Source organism: Scyliorhinus canicula, chromosome 20, assembly GCF_902713615.1.
Source record: "Scyliorhinus canicula chromosome 20, sScyCan1.1, whole genome shotgun sequence".
Classification (NCBI taxonomy): Eukaryota; Metazoa; Chordata; class Chondrichthyes; order Carcharhiniformes; family Scyliorhinidae; genus Scyliorhinus; species Scyliorhinus canicula.
In genome coordinates, this window is record NC_052165.1 from 47,727,579 (window position 1) to 47,747,997 (window position 20,419).

Below are 20,419 nucleotides of genomic sequence, written 5' to 3' on the forward strand. Positions count from 1 at the left end.
TCGGGGAATAATACCATGAAGTAGGAGGGGGATATTGTGACAGAGTTACAGGGGCTTTTACACGTTTTGTATCATGATCAATATATTACAGTATATATTGCACTGTATATCATATGTTCATCCATATTACGGTCGTATATGTTCTGATAAATATCATTCGCTGCCTCCTGTCCATTTCACGCAGTTTCTCTAGTTTTAATTCAATCTCTCCTCCCGCCGAGTAACGCGCCAAACAAACCCGGACATTGGCGGCTGTTTGAACGCTATTGGTCACCGGCTCGGAATGTATCCACTGCCTCTGATTCCCATTGGCCGGCGGCTCGATGACGTCAATTGGAATGTCGGAGCGCGCCAGAATCTCAGATTCCGCGGCTCAGGAACAGAGAAAGGAACACAGAGAGGGATAGGTGGACAGAGAGAGACAGGGATAAGGCGAGGTACACACACACACACAGATAGAGAGATACGAAGAGGGATACAGAGGGGCAGACACACAGGGATAGGGACAGGAGGGAGCGGGGACAGGGAGAGGCGGCTCCACTAAACGGGATGCAGTGGGGGCAGATTTTATAATTAGTTCAAATAAATCCAATTTCTCCATTTGAAAAAGTTCCAGGCACAACGGCAAAGTGAGTGAATTTCAATCATTTCATGCTTAGTAACTAATATTTTCTCGAACTGTTCATGTAAAAATTGTTTGATCTCATGTTTCCAAATGTTTCTGTTTTTCTCTTGTTAATTTTCCTGTATTTAATTGATTTTCTGGATCACACCGAATAATGAATCTGATTGAGGCAGGATCTGTATCTCTGACACTTTTAGCTGCTTGCCCTCTTTCATTTGCAGCAACGGATTCCCTTTCTGAAAATCTGAGATCTCCTTCACGGAATTCCTGCAGGAATTCGCCTGCCCAGTCCTGGCCTCCACTTTCTATCTTTACCCCGATTTTAAACATTAATTTAAGGGGTTAAAGTAATTCTGCTATTTAGACTTTACAATGAGCTCAAGGACAGGATTGACAGTGCAACGCGATCCTGATTTTAAAACAAAACCCGATTAACAGGAGCGGGTAAAAGGATTTCCCCACCAAGTTTGGTGGGAATTTATGCAGGAATTGGCTGGAGGTGCTGGGAAATGATGGCTGTCAATCTACGATAGGAATATTCCAAAGTTTAAATTATTCCAACAAGAGCGAATGCATTAAAAAGTGGTGAGGGTATAATGTTAGTATATTCGATGGTGAATTTCAGCCCGGTGACAAAGTAACGATTATTTAATTCAAAAGGAGCTTTTAATTCTTTTTTCTTAAATATACATATATGTACATTAATTTTATATTCCAGATGAACTGTTTGAAATTGGAAGATCTCGTGACTACACAAATCGGAAAATACGATTCCCCCTCGCAATCCCTGAATGATGGAAAGAAAGTGACTCAGAAGGTAAAACTGGAGATTACTTTAATTCGTTTTATTGAAATTAACTTGGAGGATACATAAACCTGATCAGATCACTAGATTAATCGAGAACCCAAACTTTGCCAGGGTTATATTTCATTTTGGAATGGGGGAATTCAGTCTGTGTTTTCAGGATCAGAAGGAGGCCACTCAGCCCCTCTCCAGCCTGTAACATAGGGATAGGAGGAGGCAATTCAGCCCCTCTCCAGCCTATGACATAGGAACAGGACGAGGAAATTCAGCCCCTCTCCAGCCCGTTACACCTGGTTCTTGGAAATTAGGTGGGTCAAGTAAGTATAGAAAGCAGGAGGAGGCCATTCGGCCCTTGGAACCTGTTCCACCATTCATTATGATCACGGCTGATCATCCAACTCAATAACGTCCCCACTTTCCTCCATATCCTTTGATCCTTTTTGCTCCAAGGGCTATATCTAACTGCTTCTTGAAAACATGCAATGTTTTTGACTTAGCTGCTTTATGTGGTAGCAAATTCCACAGGCTCACCACTCTGCAGGAATAAATTTCTCCTAATCTCAGTCCTAAATGGTTTGCCCTGTATCTTCAGTTTGTGGCTCCTGGTTCTGGAATCTCCGCCATCAGGAACATCCTTCCTGCATCTACCCTGTCTCAACCTGTTAGAAGTTTATAGGTTTCTGTGAAATTCCTCCCCTTATTCTTCTAAACTCCAGCGGATATAATTTAACCAACTCAATCTGTCCTCGTACATCAGTCCCACCATCCCAGGAATCAGCCCGGTAAACTTTCACTGCAGTCCCTCTATTGCAAGAATATCCTTCCTCAGATAAGGAGATGAAAACTGCACACAATATTCCAGGTGTGGTCTCACCAAGGTCCTTTATAATTGCAGCAAGACATTCCTGCTCCTGTATTCGAACCCTCTCACTCTGAAGGCCAACATACCATTTGCCTTCTTTACCACCTGCTGCATCTGTATGCTTACTTTCAGTGACTGATGTACAAGGACACCCAGGTTTATTGCACATTCCCCTCTCTCAATCTATAGCCATTCAGATAATCTGCTTTCCTGGTTTTGCTGCCAATATTTTCCAACATTATTACGCATCTGCCATTCATTTGCCCACTCACTCAACTTGATCAAATCACACTGAAGCATCTCTGCATCCTCCTCACAGCTCAGCCTTCCATCCGCTTTGCATTTTCTGCAAATTTGGAGATATTACATTTTGTTCCCTCACCTAAATAATTAATATATATTGTGAATAGCTGAGGTCCTAACACTGATCCCTGCAGTACCCAATTAGTCACTGGCTGCAATTTGGAAAAAGACCCGTTTGTTCCTACCCTTTGTTTCCTGTCAGCCAACCAGTTTTCTGCCCTTCTCAATACTCTACCCCCAATCTCATGTGCTTTAGTTTTACACACTAATCTCTGAAGTGGGACCTTGTCCAAAGCCTTTTGAAAGGCCAAATAAACCACATCCACTGGCTCCCCCTTGTCAACTCTACTAGTTACATCCTCAAAAGAATTTCAGTGGATTTGCCGAGCATGATTTCCCTTTTGCCAATTCACACTGATTCTGTCCGATCCTGCCATTGTTTTCCAAGTCTCTGCTATTAAATCATTTATACCGGACTCTAGCATTTACCCACTACCTACGTCAGATCTATAATTCCCTGTTTTCTCTCTACCTCTCTTTTTAGATAGTGGGGTTACTTTAAGAACATAAGAACTAGGAGCAGGAGTGACCCCTTGAGCCTGCTCTGCCATTCAATAAGATCCTGGCTGATCGTTTTATGGACACGGCTCCACTTACCGGCCCGAACACCATAACCCTTAATTCCTTTACTGTTCAAAAATCTATTTATCTTTGCCGTAAAAGATTCAATGAGGTAGTCTCAACTGCTTCACTGGGGAAGGAATTCCACATATTCACGACCCTTTGGGTGAAGAAGTTCCTCCTCAACTCAGTCCTAAATCTGCTCCCCTTTATTTTGAGGCTATGCCCACTAGTTCTAATTTTACCCGCCAGTAGAAACAACCTCCCTGCTTCTATCTTATCTATTCCCTTCATCATTTTATGTGTTTCTATAAGATCACCCCACATTCTCCTAAATTTCAATGAGTACAGTTCACTCAGTCTTTCCTCATAAGCCAATCCTCTCAACTCCAGAATCAACATAGTGAATCTCCTCTGCACTACTTCCAGTGTCAGCACTTCCTTTCTCAAGAAACGAGACCAAAACTGTACACAGTACTCCAGGTGTGGCCTCATCAGCACCTTCTACAGCTGCAACATAACCTCCCTATTTTTAAACTCCATCCCTCTAGCAATGAAGGACAAATTCCATTTGCCTTCTTAATTACCTGCAAACCAACTTTTTGCAATTCATGCACAAGAGCACCCAAGTCCCTCTGCTGCAATTTTTTACCATTTAAATAAGTCCATTTTGCTGTTATTCCTACCAAAATGGATGATCTTGCATTTACGAACATTGTACTCCATCTGCCAGACCCATGCCCGCTCACTTAAACTATCTATATCCATCTGCAGACTTTCAGTGTCCTCTGCACACTTTACTCTACCACTCATTTAGTGTAATCCACAAACTTTGACACTTGGTCCCCAACTTCAAATCGTCTATGTAAATTATAAACTGATCCCTGAGGCACACCACTAGCCACTAATCGCCAACCAGAAAAACACCCGTTGGTAAATTACCACCAGCACATTTGCTATTTTCCCCACCATCTCTTTTAAGACCCTGGGATGCATTCCAAAAGGACCAGGAGACTTACCTTTAGCCCCATTTGCTTGACTAACACTACCTCCTTTAGTGATAATGATCGTTTTAGATCCTCGCCTGCCATAGCCTCCTTGCTATCAATTTTTGGCATGTTATTTGTGACTTCCACTGCATCACAGCTATCCTCCAATCAGTAGGAACCGTTCCAGAGTCTTGGAAGATGAACACCAATGCGTCCACTATTTCTGGGACCACTTCCTTAAATACACTGGAATGTAGCTTATCAGGCCCTGGGGATTTATCAACCTTCAATCCCATCAATATCCCCAACACCATTTCTCTACTGATTTCCTTTAGTTCCTCCCTCTCCCTAAGCCCTGTGTTCCCCAACATTTCTGGTATGTTTTTTGTGTCCTCCTTTGTGAAGACAGAACCAAAGTATATGTTTAGTTGCTCAGCCATTTCTTTGTTCTCCATTATAAACTCCTCTGTTTCTGACTAAGGAGCCTACATTTATCTTCACCAATCCTTTTCTCTTCACTTACTCATCAAAGCTTTTACATCAGTTTTTATGTCCCCCCCCCCCCCCCCCCACCTCCCCCAAACTTAGTCTTATTCTCTATTTACCCATCTCAATCAATTCCTTTGTCCTTCTTTGCTGAATTCTAAACTGCTCCCAATCTGCAGGTCTGCTGTTTTTTTTCTGACCAGTTTGTATGTCCCCCTCCTTGAATCTAATACTATCTCTAATTTCCCTTGTAAACGGTGGTTTGGCCATCTTTCCCGTTTCATTTTTGAAGCAGACAGGCATGAACAATTGTTGCAATTCACCCATGCACACTTTGAATGTTTGCCATTGCCTATCCACCATCATCCTTTGAAGTAACGTTCACCAATCCATCATAGCCAACTCGTGCCTCAGATCATTGCCGTTTCCTTTACAGGACCCTGGTCTCAGAATCAATTCCGTCACTCTCCATCTTAATGAAGAATTCTACCATATTACTGTTGCTCATTCCCCAGAGGTCTCGCACAACTAGATTGCCAATTATTCCTTTCTCATTATGCAATACCCAGTCTAGGGTGGCCTTTTCTCTAGTTGGTTCCTCAACATGTTGGTCCAGGAAACCATCCCCTGTACACTCCAGGAATTCCTCCTCTATGTTATTGTTACTAATTTGATTTGCACAATCAATATGCAGATTAAAATCTCCCATAATTGTTGATGTTCCTTTACCGCATGTCTCTCTAATTTCTTGTTTAATGCCATCCCCACATCAGCACTACAGTTTGACGATCTATATACAACCCCCACTAACATTTTTTGCTTCTTGGTATTTCTCAGCTCTATCCATACAGATTCCACATTGTCGTGTCTGAGCTAATATCTTTCCTCGCTATTGCGTTAATTTCCTTTTTAACCAACAATGCAACCCCTCCACCGTTTCCTTTCTGTCTGTCCTTCCTAAATACCGAATATCCCAGGATGTTCAATTCGCATCCGTGGTCACCCTGCAGCCAGGTCTCTGTAATGCCGACTATATCATAGCTATTTACACCTATTTGCATGCTTAATTCGTCCACTTTATTGTTAATGTACTGCACATTAAGACACAAAGCCTTAAGGCTTGTCTTTTAACATTCCTTGTCCTGTTCCCATTATTTTTCACCTGTTTGATTTTGTCCCTTGATTTCTATGCCTATCACTTTTCTTATTCCCCTTTCTGTCCTTTGTTCTTGTCGATGTTTCTCATTCCTCTGACTCCTTGCCTAGGTTCCCATCCTTCTGCCATTTTAGTTTAAACCCTCCCCAACCACTAACAAATACCCCCCGAGGACATCAGTCCCAGTGCTGCCCAGGTGTAACCTGGCCAGTTTGGACTGGTCCCAACGTCCCAAGAATCTGAACATCTCTTCAGCCATGTATTCATCTGACATATCCTGCTATTTCTACTCTGTCTAGCACATGGCACTACCTCTGAGATCCTATTTTTCAACATGGAACATTGAATCCCTACAGTACAGAAGGAGGCCATTTGACTCATCGAGTCTATACCAACCCTCTGAATGAGCACCCCTAACATGGCCTACCCCCCCTGCCCTATCCCCGTAGCTCCACCTAACCCCCATATCTTTGGACACCAAAGGGCAATTAAACATGGCGAATCCATGTAACCTGCACATGTTTGGATTATGGGATGAGACCAGAGCCCCCTGAGGAAACCCCCGCAGACACAGTGAGAATGTGCAAATTCCACATAGACAGTAACCCAAGGCTGGAATCTAACCCGGATCCCTGGTGCTGTGCGACAGCAGTGCTAACCACTGTTCTGAAATTGAATTCCAGAGCTAAGGGCCAAGGAGTTGAAGGCACAACCACCAATGGTGTTGTCCTTGTCGAATAATGCAATAGTTGTATCTCCTCTTTGTCGGCTAATTTGTAAACCTCTGGTTTTCAGTCATGCGGGATTTTATTTCTGCTTTAGGAAAATCTCTTTATGGAACCAAAGAGGACGTCACCCAAAACCCCAGTGAAAACCCAGTTGACGCCCAGCATGGTCTCGTGGCGGAAGGGCTGCACCCCAGACCGAGTTCAGATCACTCCAGTTAAACTCACCGACAAATCATCCCCTGAGGCCTGGTCGCCCACAGCAAACCTAAAGATGTTGATTAGCGCCGCGAGTCCTGACATCAGGGACAGGGAGAAGAAAAAGGAACTGTTCCGTCAGATTGAAAATGAGAATATCGGAAGCATCAATCACATTATTCAGGTAACGGGCAACTCGATTTACTGGTCCCGCCTCCTGTTCAAATTCCCACCGTGGCCTCACCTCCTCCTCCAACCTTGCAACCCCGCTGAGATACCTCTGTCTCTGGCTCTTGCCCTGTCTCCCTCTTCCTCATTCTATCCCTGACTACCTGTCCACAGGTTTCTACCAAGCCTGGACTAATGGTCTCGGTGTCCTCAGTTCAAACGCCATGATAGCTGGGAAACTTTTATTATTAAAATCTCGAGTTAAAAGCTGCTCTAAGTAATAAGATGCAGGAGAACTGGAAGGCCATTCGGCCCATTGAGTCTGCTCCACCATCCAATGAGATCACGACTGATCTGATAATTCTCAACTCAATTTTTCTGCCTTATACCTTTACTGATTAAAAATTTGTCTACCTCAGTTTTTAAAAAATTTTTTATTGGAATTTTTTACAGAAAATATAAAATATAATGACAAACAATGAAATGCAACAAAATAACCCATAATAACTGTAACACCCCCCAGACTGTATCAACGCATGTATCACATCCCCCCCCAACCCCAATAAACAACAAGAGAACTGAAACATAAATTAAAATTAAATAAACAAACATAGTCATCGTCCCCCTTTCCCCCCCGGGTTGCTGCTGCTACTGTCCCCGTACCCTATCGTTGAGCCAGAAAGTCGAGGAAAGGTTGCCACCGCCTAAAGAACCCTAGTACCGATCCTCTCAGGGCGAATTTGACCTTCTCTAGCTTAATAAAACCCACCATGTCATTGATCCAGGTCTCCACGCTTGGGGGCCTCGCATCCTTCCATTGTAGCAAGATTCTTCGCCGGGCTACTAGGGACGCAAAGGCCAGCACACCGGCCTCTTTCGCCTCCTGCACTCCCGGCTCCACCCCCACCCCAAAAATCGCGAGTCCCCATCCTGGCTTGACCCTGGATCCCACCACCCTCGACACCGCCCTTGCCACCCCCTTCCAGAACTCCTCCAGTGCCGGGCATGCCCAGAACATATGGGCATGGTTCGCTGGACTCCCCGAACACCTGACACACTTGTCTTCGCCCCCAAAGAACCTACTCATCCTCGTCCCAGTCATGTGGGCCCGGTGCAGCACCTTGAATTGGATGAGGCTAAGCGTGCACATGAGGAGGAAGAATTAACCCTCTCCAGGGCATCAGCCCATGTCCCATCCTCGATCTGTTCCCCCAGTTCCCCCTCCCACTTAGCCTTTAGCTCCTCTACTGACGCCTCCTCCACCTCCTGCATAACCTTGTAGATATCAGATATCTTCCCCTCTCCGACCCAGACCCCCGAAAGCACCCTGTCACTCACCCCCCTCGCGGGAAGCGAAGGGAATCCCTCCACCTGCCGTCTAGCAAACGCCTTTACCTGCAGATACCTGAACATGTTTCGCGGGGGGAGCCCAAATTTCTCCTCCAACTCCCCCAGGCTCGCAAACCTCCCATCAATAAACAGGTCCCTCATCTGTCTGATGCCCGCTCTGTGCCAACCCTGAAATCCCCCATCAATGTTCCCCGGGACGAACCTATGGTTCCCCCTTAACGGAGCCTCCATCGAGCCCCCCACTTCTCCCCTATATCACCTCCACTGCCCCCAAATCTTGAGGGTAGCCGCCACCACCGGACTCGTGGTATACCTCGTGGGAGGGAGCGGCCACGGCGCCGTTACCAAGGCCCCAGGCTTGTATCTCCACAGGACGCCCTCTCCATCCGTTTCCATGCTGCCCCCTCCCCCTCCATCACCCACTTGCGCACCATCGACACATTGGTCGCCCAATAATACCCCGAGAGATTGGGTAACGCCAGCCCCCCACCATCTCTACCCCGCTCCAAGAAGACCCTCTTCACCCTCGGGGTCCCATGCGCCCAAACAAAGCTCATTATGCTGCTGGTCACCCTTCTAAAAAAGGCCCTAGGGATAAAGATGGGCAAACACTGGAAGAGGAACAAGAACCTCGGGAGCACCGTCATTTTGACGGACTGCACTCTACCTGCCAACGATAGCGGCACCATGTCCCACCTTTTAAATTCCTCCTCCATCTGCTCCACCAGCCTAGTAAAATTAAGCTTATGGAGAGTCCCCCAACTCCTAGCCACCTGCACCCCCCAGGTATCTGAAACTCTTCACTGCCCTCTTAAACGGGTGCCTCCCAATTCCCTCCTCCTGATCACCCGGGTGTACTACAAATACCTCGCTCTTGCCTAAATTGAACTTATAGCCCGAGAAGCCTCCAAATTCCGCTAACAGCTCCATCACCCCCGGCATTCCCCCTTCTGGGTCCGCCACATACAACAGCAGGTCGTCCGCATACAGCGATACCCGATGTTCCTCCCCACCCCGCACCAGACCCCTCTATCTCCCTGACTCCCTCAACGCCATAGCCAAAGGTTCAATCGCCAGTGCAAAGAGCAAGGGGGACAGGGGGAACCCCTGCCTGGTCCCACGGTAGAGCCTAAAGTACTCCGATCTCCTTCCATTGGTAACTACACTCGCCATCGGAGCCGCGTAGAGCAGCCTCACCCATTTGATGAATCCCTCCCCAAATCCGAACCGCTCCAGCACCTCCCACAGGTACCCCCACTCAACTCTATCAAACTCTTTCTCTGCATCCAGCGCCACCACTATCTCCGCCTCCCCCTCCACTGCCGGCATCATAATGACATTTAGCAGTCTCCGCACATTCGTGTTGAGCTGCCGTCCCTTGACAAATCCTGTCTGATCTTCGTGTATCAGTCTATCTCAGTTTTGAACAGACTTAATGACGCAGCCTCTACAGCCGAAAGCATTTCACAGATTCACCGCCCTCTGAGAGAAGGAATTTCTCCTGATCTCCGTCTTAAATGGGTGACCCCTTGCTCTAAGATTGTGCCCTCTGGTCCTAGACGCTCCCAGAAGGGAAAACCTGGTATCCTTAAAATTACCAGATCATTGTTTAAAAACCCATCTGGTTCACGAATGTACTTTTGGGAAGGAAATCTGCCGACCGTACCCGGTCTGGCCTACGTGTCTCCATACCCATAGTAATGTGGTTGACTTTTAACTGCCCTCGGAAATGGCCAAGTGTATCAAATAACTGCTACAAAGAGAATAGTTCACATGGTCTGCAGCGGTTCAAGAAGGCAGCGCACCACCACCTTCTCGAAGGCAATTAGGGATGGGAAACGATGTTGGCCTAGCCTGGTACATCTCATCCCTTAAACAAATGAAAGAAAACAAGTTTGCTTCTATGTGGTGCACAATGGGGGTCACAGTAGTATAGTGATAAAGTCACTGGACTAGTAATCCAAAGTACCAGGTTAATGCTCTGGGTGCATGGGTTCAAATCCCACTATGGCAGTGGTGGAATTTAAATTCAATCCATAAATCTGGAAGATAAAGCTAGTCTCATTCATGGTGACCATGAAACCCATTATTGTTAAAAACCCATCTGGTTCACTATGTCCTTTAGGGAAAGGAAACCTGCTCCAGACCGAGAGGAACATGGTTGACTCTTGAATGTCCGCTGAACTTTCCGAGAGAGCCACTCAATTCAAGGACAGTTAGGGATGGGGAATAAATCTTGGCCTTGGCAGTGACGGCCACATCCCACGAAAGAAGACATTTAAAAAAAAATCCTTTTGGATCTGGATTTAGCTGAGGACGAAATCTAACAGTTTAACATTCAGAGAATAATCCAGGCGGAGGTGAGACCATTTACTCCATCGTCTCGGTGTTGACTCTGTACGTACCATCCAATTAATCCCAGTCCCAAAATCCCCACTAATGTTTCCTTTTGAAGTATTTATTCAATTCCCTTTTGAAAGTTATTACTGAATCTGCTTCATCGCCCTTTCAGACAGCTCCTTCCAGATCACAACAACTCACTGCGTAACGGAAAATCATTCGGAATGCGGGATGTGTGAATGGGTTTGATTATCTGTGTCTCAAGTAATAAAATTAAATTATCAGTGAGGTTTTGTGCACATCAAAATGTAAGATTTAACAGTGTATATGGAAAACACTTCCACTTCCCCAGCAACCTACATTTCCTGGTCAAATAACTGCGCAACTATTTGCACCAACCCCAAATTCGAAACCGGCTCTCCAGCCCAGGCGTCCACCCCGGGGTCCCCGCTGCGTCCACCCCGGGGTCCCCGCTGCGTCCACCCCGGGGTCCCCGCTGCGTCCACCCCGGGGTCCCCGCTGCGTCCACCCCGGGGTCTCCCCTGCGTCCACCCCGGTGTCCCCCCTGCGTCCTCTCCGGGGTCCCCGCTGCGCATCCCCCCCTTTTCGGGGGACACGCCATTTGGCCCAACTGATCCATGCTGGTGTGTTTACACTGTTAAATGGATCCAGTTGATGAAATAAGAAAGAGGGCATGGATCGTTTCTTTGTTAGTAGGTTTATTCCCCGGATGCAATATTGCTGATCTCTGCCTCCTGAAGTCTAACCCGCTGTTCCAGCTGATTCTTCACGTTTGTTCTTCGCCCGTACTTAAACAATGACAATCGCTTGAATGTGTTTAACAATATTCAACCCTCTCAGCATATCCTTCTATTTCTTTCTTCCTCATCTGTTTACCTATAGGGGCTGGTTTACCACAGTGGGCTAAAAGCTGGCTTGTAAAGCAGACCAAGGCCAGCAGCGCAAGTTCAATTCCTGTACCAGCCTCCCTGAACAGGCGCTGGAATTGTGGCGACTAGGGGCTTTTCACAGGATCTTCATTTGAAGCCTACTTGTGACAATAAGTGATTTTCATTTCATTCATAACATCTTTTAAATACATATTTAATATTCACCTCAACCACTGCCTGTGCTGTGAGTTCCACAATTTCCCCACTGTGGGTAAAAGTTCTCCTGAATTCCTGTTTGTGTCTGTGAGGGTCGGTCCCGTGTCTGTGAGGGACGGCTCCATGAGCGTGATCCCTATTTTTGGTCGCCTTGCAAGCGAAAGTGTTTTCACGGCCTCTTCCCATGCTCTTTTGTAGAATAGAGAGACTGCCTCATCGCCATTTCCTTCTTGGTTTCTGACTAAAGACACATTTTTGTTGCTGGAATGAGAGTTTGTGAGAAGTCTGTCATGACATGCAAACATGCAACCAATGAACACTCGGAATAGGACACAACCAATGGGAAGTCAGGACGCTCAGAGGTGGCATCACCACAAGGGGGCATGACATAAACACTATAAAAGGGATGAGGCACTCACACCCTGCCTCTTTCCACAGACAGACATCTCGAGAGTTAGACAGGGTTGATCAGCAGCATCACACCCCAACACGTGGCTCAGAGCAAGCTGGTACAGTTAGACTGAGTTACTACAGTTAGATTAGCAGAGAGTCAAACTCATTTGAGAACTGTGTTAATAGTTCAATAAACACGTTGAACTCATTTCAGAGTCTGGAGCACCCTTTAGTTAAGATTGCATCAAGTAGCAGCCTGTGTTATCTGAAGCAGCATAACACAACAAATTGTGGAAAGAGTGACGGTGGTAGCTCAGTAAAGTAAAAACAGGTTCTTTATTTTACCTTCAGCTCTCTGCTATTGATGACAGTGCCGCAGATGAATTTGAGCAGCAACGGCCAAGTAGGAAACAAAAAAGTCTTGGGCTTCTGTGCCAGAAATTTCTTGCTCGCTATCCGAATTATCCCATTTCAACCGAGAAAACCGAAATCTCCCTGGACGAAGTGGCAACTGAACTTGGTGAGCTCGTGTTACAGGGAGGCCGGGGAGCCCAGGAATGAAGATAGTCGGGTGGGGGAATATGATGGGTCAGATTTTTTTGCTGTTGGAGTTGAATATCTAACGGTGTGTAACTTGCTTTAGACTTTCTCCGCACCTGTTGCCTCGAACCAGTTTTTGCCCGGTTACCAGAAGTTTGAGCGGATGAGAGCAAAAGGGGAAATTGGGAATCCTGAGATTTAAGTGAACAAGGAGGGACTCTGCAATTGAAATATTGGGAAGTTAACAGTGCAAGGACTGAAAATATAATGGCATCTCATTCAATCTTTATCACTCAATCGACAGCACTAGAAAGTGATTACCTGGGTCATTACCACATTGTTTTGGGAGTTGTGTAAAAAATGGCTGGTGCATTTCCTATAATACAACAGTGGCCCGTAGCTCAGATATTTCAATGGCTGTAAAGCTCATTAGAATACCCTGTAGTCATGAAAATTCCATTGAAATTCACGTCTATCGTTATTTTCAACTACAATGGGGGAATTTAATATTAAATAAGAAAGGAACAATAAGACATTCGAATTTGAAACTTCACTTTAATTCTTCAAAACCTGAAGGGCTGAGACTCCATGCTTGTTAATGGTTAATTTTTAATGCCCTGGTTGTTGATTGGCCATCATTAAATATTATCACACTATTAAAAGATTAGTATTTAGATTGTGTCCATAGCATAAATACAGCAATTTCCCACTACTCAATGCTTGTCAACGGTAAGGTTGGAGCTGCAGATTATTTGAAGCTGCTTTTGCCTAGTGATGTTTATCTGCTTCACTCCTGATGTTGCTTGCACCATTTGCCGAGAAATGACCTGTGGGTATTGTTACTGTGATAGTAAATTCTGCAGTCTCTGTGTTGGTTTATGGTTTGAGCTGTTGTTTAGTGACAGAGAGTGATCCTGAACCTTGTGCTTGCAGGAGTGGAACGCAGACGTATTTACGACATTGTGAACATCTTGGAGTCTCTGCAACTGGTCAGCCGGCTGGCAAAGAACCAGTATTCCTGGCACGGGCTGCTCGGACTCGGGCAGACCTTAGCCGCATTGAAGAAGAGAGGAGAACAGCAGAGGTATGCGGAGCAGCTGTCTTACATCCGCCACAAAGTACTCAACCTCAGTGGGCAGGGAATGGAGAAGAGAGCGGCAGCCCGGAAAACATGGGCCAGCTGCCCGGAGCTGAGCAGGGAAACAAAGTCTGTGGAGGTTGAGAGTAAATCGGGTAAGACTTATTATACGGTGGTGTAATCCGGTATTATTTCCAAACGCTCACCGTTTAAGTAGCAGCATTGCTGCATTCGTTCTGTGCATAATCCCTAAGAATTGATATAGGAACAGGAATCAGGCATTGAATCTGCTTCACCATCCAATAAGTTCCTGCTTAATCTTCGATACCAGATCCACTCTCCTATGCCATGTCCATACCCGCTGATTTGCTTTGTGTACAACAAACCCACCCCGCCTTCCCAACTCCAGCAGAACACAGTATTTGCTTTTGGTTTGCTACTATAACAAATCGCCCGGCTTGTTATTGCTGTTTGTGGGAATTTGCTACCTGCAGATAGATGCTGTGGATCCGACATTGACAACGCTTTGAAACAAACGTGCTTCGTTAGCCGTACAGGGGCTTTGGCACACTCTGAAGTGGTGACAAGCACTGTAGAAATGTAGGTCTTTTTTTTTACATTAATAGTAATGGGTGGCTAGCTGGCCAAGCAGCTTTTGAGTCCCAGATTTATCTGCTGCTGGTGTTTAAGGTGAATTTCGGTCCCAGTTTATACTGTAGTGTTAAATAGAGTGAAGGTGCCTAGCGAGCAGATTGACAATGGCTGTCTGTCTTGTGCTGTGCTCTGCTGCTCCCTTCTGGTTGATCGGTGAACAACTGTTGGCGATTTAAACAATTCCATTCTGTCTTCTCCAATGGAATTTTAAAAATTTCATTATTTTGATGGACATAATAAATATGCAGAACTTAAGTAGGTAGAAGATGTTGGTCTTTACCCCCTAATAGTGCTGTTTTTTTTAAATCTCAGCATCTATGAACAGCAGGAAGGACAAGTCTCTACGCATTATGAGTGAGAAGTTTGTGATGCTTTTCCTTGTGTCTGAACCCAAAACAGTTGCTCTCGATATTGCTGCTAAAATCCTAATTGAAGAAAGTCATCAGGATTCTGCTGATAACAGCAAGTTTAAAAGTAAGTGAAGCAAAATTCAATACTAGATGTTGGAAAGTATTCAGCAGCATCTGAGGAGAGAGAGTAAATGCCGTCGTTCTGAAATATTAACTTTGTGTTTCTCCCTCTCAAGATGCTGCCAGACCTGCTCGGGATTTCTCACATTTTTTGCTTTTATTTCAGATCTGAAGGTTTGGCTGACCCTTTCCCTGCAGTTTTTATGTCCTCTGTCTTCAAACTCTCTTCAATATAAACCCCGTTTCCCACTTTAGTGCCTTTTTTTTTTACCCACTCTTTTCCTCTTTCTGAATTCTGTGTTTAATTTTATATTAAAAGTAAGTTCAGTTTTAGTTTGCAGGTTGGACTGCGGGAATTGTTGTTCAAAGTCTGCATTTCATTCAAAGTGAGCAATCTCAAATCGTGGATTGCTGGCTGGGACAGCCTTCGTTGACGTTAGTCATTGAAAAGTATGGGCCGAAGTTAAACAAAATGATCTCCTTTGTAACAACGAGTGGTGCACTTGCCTCTGAGACGGAAGATCGTGGGTTCAAATCCCAGTACAGAGACTCGAGCACAGATTCCAGCTGACTCTCCCAAGGCAATGCTGAGGATAATGGCTACGATCTTTTACCTCCACTTCACCTCCCCACATGATTCCCTTAGGTGGGATTGCAGGGATAGGTGCAGGAGAATGGCCTCGGTCGGGTAATCTTTCAGAGGGTCAGTGCAAACTTGATGGGCCAAATAGCCTCCTTCTGCACTCGGGATTCTATGTTTCTATTCTGACAGTGCGTCCATCTCGTCTGAAGTGAGATTATCACTGGCTTTAGACTTGGCAAGTCTATCTTGGATGCTCATGTTGGTTCTTTTATAATAATCTTTATTAGTGTCACAAGTAGACTTACATTAACACTGCAATGAAGCTACTGTGAAAATCCCCTAGTCGCCACACTGCAGTGTCTGTTCGGGTACATTGAGGGAGAATTCAGAATGCCCAATTTACCTAACAGGCGTGTCTTTCGAGAGGAAACCGGAGCACCCGGTGCAAACCCACGCAGACACAGGGAGAAGGTGGAGACTCTGCACAGACATTAACCCAAGCCAGGAATCGAACCCAGGAGCCTGGTGCTGTGAAGCAGCAGTGCTAACCACTGTGCTTGCATGCCGCAATCCCCCACTTGATTTACAAGTTAAGTTGTCTAAACTTCACCAGGGAGGTGTGGGGATTGCCACTGCCCAAAGACTGAGTTTAAAGTCCAGCCTGATATCCAGATTTTCAAGCTCGAGTGTATAAGTTACCACAGGCTGAGCTAGCACATTCAATTGGATGATGTACCTCTTCATCAGTATCATTTACCTTGGGATAGATGTGGGAAGGTTTCCCAACATTTCACCATGAATCTCACTTGAAGGTGTTGGATTTTATTCATTTGGTGTGTGTTGGTTGGGGACTTTGGTCTTCCTGGTGTTTGGGACAAGGTTCTTGCTCTCATAGGCTTCATTGAATATATCAACGATCTGTTGCCATTCTTCAGAGTGGTGTTTACCTTTGTGAGTAAGTTGGTTAAAAAAGTAAAACGTGAACAGAAATTCCTCAGTTTGAATCTCAGCCATTCCAAATTTCAAAACCAGAGCCACTGCACTATCACATCCAATAGGGGCCGGGATTCTCCAGTAACTTCGTACTTGTGACAATAAACGGTTATTATTAATAACGGGGCTAGGTCCCCACGCCCACCAGAAAACGGGCGTGAGTCACTCCGGACTACTTTCTAAAAAGTCCGGAGTAATTCTCCGACTTCAAGGGGCCTTTCAGGGCTCCGGAGTGCTCCATGCGGCTCCTGCTGCCGATACGGACCCTGCACTTTGGCCGCGGGTCCGTGCATGCGCGTGGTGGCCGCCTGCGGCGCCAGCCCCGCTCGACATGGCGGACCGACACAGCAGTCCGGCGCGGAAGAAGGTAGGCCACTCCCCAGATCACGCGCCACCGCCGATCGGTGGCCCCATACGAGAACCACACCAGCAGGAACTCAGCCGATCGACCGCGAAGAATCACCGCCGGGGCCTCTTTCAACAGCACCGACCGGTGGCGTGTCAACCGCGCGCGTGACTGCAGGCAATTCTCCGGTTGCCGGAGAATCGCGCGAAGGCGTTACGGGTCCGACGCCCCGTTCTCCGTCCCCGCGGCGGGCGCGATTGCGGTGCGGGGGGCTCGGAGAATCCCAGCCCGGAACACAGTAACTACTGTGTGAGCCTTCCAACATAAACAGACCTGTGTGAATCACCTCATTCCCTCTGAAACCTCTTCCCTCTATTCTACAGAATATTCTGTTATTTCCTGGCTGCTAATCAGCGAATAGTGGCGGTGAAAACTTTGCCAAACTTTCACCTTTGTTTTCCTTTTCAGCTAAAATCCGCAGACTCTACGACATTGCCAACGTGTTGACCAGTTTGGGACTCATTAGGAAAGTTCATGTGACTGAAGAAAGGGGTCGGAAACCAGCATTCCAATGGGTTGGGCCTATCCATCAGAACCGGCCTGAAGGTGAGGTTTGCTCAATACTGTTTATTAGTGAAATTGTGTTTTATTCTTATTGGGATGTTGCTGGCTAGGCCAGAATTTAGTGCCCATCCCTAATTGCCCTCAGATGGTGGTGGTGAACTGCCTTCTTGAACCGCTGCAGACCCTGTGGTGTGGGTACACCCACGGAGTTGTTACGGAGGGAGTTCCAGGATTTTGACTCAGCAACAGTCCAGAAACGGCAATTTATTTCCAAGTCATGTTGGAGAGTGACTTGCAGGGGAACTTCCAGGTGGTGGACTTCCCAGGTATCTACTGCTCTTGTCGTCCTAGATGGTAGTGGTTGTGGGTTTGGGAGGTGCGGTCTAAGGAATCTTGGTGAGTTCCTGCAGTGCATCTTGTAGATGATACACACGGCTGCCACTGTTCTTTGGTGGTGGAGAGAGTGAATGTTTGTGGATGGGGTGCCAATCTAGTGAGCTTCTTTGTCCTGGATGGTGTCGAGCTTCTTGAGTATTGTTGAAGCTGCACTCATCCAGACATCTAGAGAGTATTCCCTCACATTTCTGGCTTGTGCCTTGTAGATTATGGACAAACGTTGAGGAGTCAGAAAGTGAAATACCCATTGCGGGATTCCTAGGCTCTGAACTGTTTTTGTAACTACAGTATTTATGAGTAGTCCAGTTCAGTTTCTGGTCTGGTAACCCCCAGAATGTTGGTAATGTGAGATTCAATGATGGTAATGCCATTGAATGACATGGGACGATGGTTAGATTATCCCTTATTGGAGATGGTCATTGCTTGGCACTTGTGTGGCACAAATGTTACTTGCCACTTGTCAGCCCAAGCCTGGATATTGCCCAGGTCTTGCTGCATTTGGACATGGATTGTTTCATATCTGAGGAACCGTGAATGGTGTTGCACACTGCACAATCATCTGCAAACATCCCCACTTCTGACTCTATGATGGAAAGAAGGTCATTGATGAAGCAGCTGAAGATGGTTGGACCTTGGACACTAACCTGAGGAACTCCTGCAGTGATGTCCTGGAGCTGAGATGCCTGACATCCAACCACCACAACCATCTTCCTTTGTGCCAGGTATGACCCCAACAAGCAGAGAATTTTCCCCCTGATCCCCATTGGCTCCAGTTTTGAAGCCACACTCGGTCAAATGTTGCCTCAATTTCCAGGGCAGTCAGTCGCCCCTCACCTCTGGAGTTCAGCTCTTTTGTCCATGTTTCAACCAACGCTGTAATGAGGGCAGGAACTGATGGAACCCAAACTGAGCGAATCAAGGATTATGGGAATAAGGCAGGAAAGTGGAGTTGAAAATTATCATATTAGTCATGATCACATTGAATAGCAGAGCAGACTCGATGGGCCAAATGGCCCACTTCTACTCCTATGGCATGGTCTTATGATCATCTACTTGGCACTTTGGCTGAAGATTGTTGTGAATGCTTCAGCCTTATCTTTTGCTTTGTTGTGTTGGGCTCCCCCATCATTGAGGATGGGGATATCTGTGGGGCCGCCTCCTCCAGTGAGTTGTTTAATTGTCCACCACCATTCACGGCTGGATGTGGTAGGACTGCAAAGCGAGCTTGGGTCTGATCCATTGGTTGTGGAATCACTTTGCTATTGCATCTTATGCTGTTTGGCACACAAGTAGTCCTGTGTTGTATCTTCACCAGGTTGACACCTCATTTTTAGCTATTCCTGGTCCTGCTCCGGTCATGCTCTCCTGCACTCTTCATTATGGCTGTCTCGATAGTTTAATGTGTCGGAGGGTCATTGGCAAGATCGTACCTTAGTATAATTGGGTGGTTTGCTGGGCCACTTCATAGGATCATCTGGAGCCATTCAACCCCTGTTGCTTATCTGTCATGCAATCAGGTGGATGGTTGAGGTGCATCTTAACTCCACCATTCCTGTAATCAAACCTAACAAAACTTCCACTGTCCTCAGTTTTGAAATTTTCAGTGGGGATCTCATTGGTTAATGGAAGTGTCCATGATTATCAGCAACTTGAAATGTCAGCGAGTTAAGGGGACCTGGGTATGGATACACTTCAGTGTCCAAGGCTCTGGGGATTTGAAATCAACTTTTGTGTACTTAATCTAGTCGTAACCCAGTTAAACCGACAGACCCCCAAAGTCGAAGCACATTGCAGCCAATGTGAATATTTAATTATCTCTGTTTAATTATCTCCTCCTGCTTTAATACCATACCCTCCAAGTTCTCTTGAGCATCCCCTGACTTAAATCCCTCCATGCCTTTATCTGCCTTGGCCTTAAACATCTGGAATTCCCTCCCTAAATCGCTCCATGTCTCTCCCTCTCTCTCCTTAAAATTATCCTTAAAGGGCGGCGTGTGGCGCAGTAGTTAGCACTGGGACTACGGCGCTGAGGACCCGGGTTCGAATACCGGCCCTGGGTCACTGTCCCTGTGCAGTTTGCACAATTATCCTCAAAACCCACCTCTTTAACCAAGCTATTAGTCACCTGACTCTCATCACCTTCTGGGGCTCAGTGTTTAATCATTGCTCCTGTCAAGCACATTGGGGTGTTTCGTTATATTATTGGTGCCATATTAATGTAATTTTCTAATGCAGTCTTTTCTTTTTGCAGTCAGATGTTGGAATTAAATTTTCTCTTGATTTCTGTGCAGGTATTCCGGATCATTCTATTGCATTATTAGCATCGGCAAGTTCTGCAGAGGCCGGGTTCCCAGTGAACACTAAGGAGAGGTTAGAGTGTCCGGCTTCAATCCAGAGTTCCCATGCCAACCAGCACAGCCCTGCCAGGTTTCAAAAAGGTTTGTTTTTGTAAAAGGATTGCAGTTCATGGGTGGTAACCTGCACTGTCCGAGCCCCCAAAATCCGCAACCCCATCTCCCCCATCTAAAATTCCAGTGGGTTTAAATGGCCACTGGTAATGTTGCCTGTGCTGCCGCTCATGGTCCTCAAGTGCCTTGGACAGATCCGTGTGCTGAGATGCAGCATTGTGATAGGAACAGGAGGAAGTCATTCACCACCCGGCTCCCAC

General features: G+C 46.2%; 1 protein-coding gene across 1 annotated transcript in view; it reads left to right on the top strand.

Moving 5' to 3' along the window:
• Positions 1 to 383: 383 nt before the first annotated feature.
• LOC119955091 (transcription factor E2F7-like) overlaps positions 384 to 20,419 on the top strand; it is a 44,385-nt gene continuing 24,349 nt past the window's right edge. The window contains exons 1-8 of the mRNA XM_038780961.1: positions 384 to 629; positions 1,344 to 1,442; positions 6,670 to 6,954; positions 12,479 to 12,647; positions 13,601 to 13,900; positions 14,712 to 14,873; positions 17,260 to 17,397; positions 20,043 to 20,189. Coding sequence (XP_038636889.1) covers positions 1,344 to 1,442; positions 6,670 to 6,954; positions 12,479 to 12,647; positions 13,601 to 13,900; positions 14,712 to 14,873; positions 17,260 to 17,397; positions 20,043 to 20,189 — 1,300 coding nt within the window. The 5' untranslated portion in view covers positions 384 to 629. The remainder of the gene's footprint in view (positions 630 to 1,343; positions 1,443 to 6,669; positions 6,955 to 12,478; positions 12,648 to 13,600; positions 13,901 to 14,711; positions 14,874 to 17,259; positions 17,398 to 20,042; positions 20,190 to 20,419) is intronic.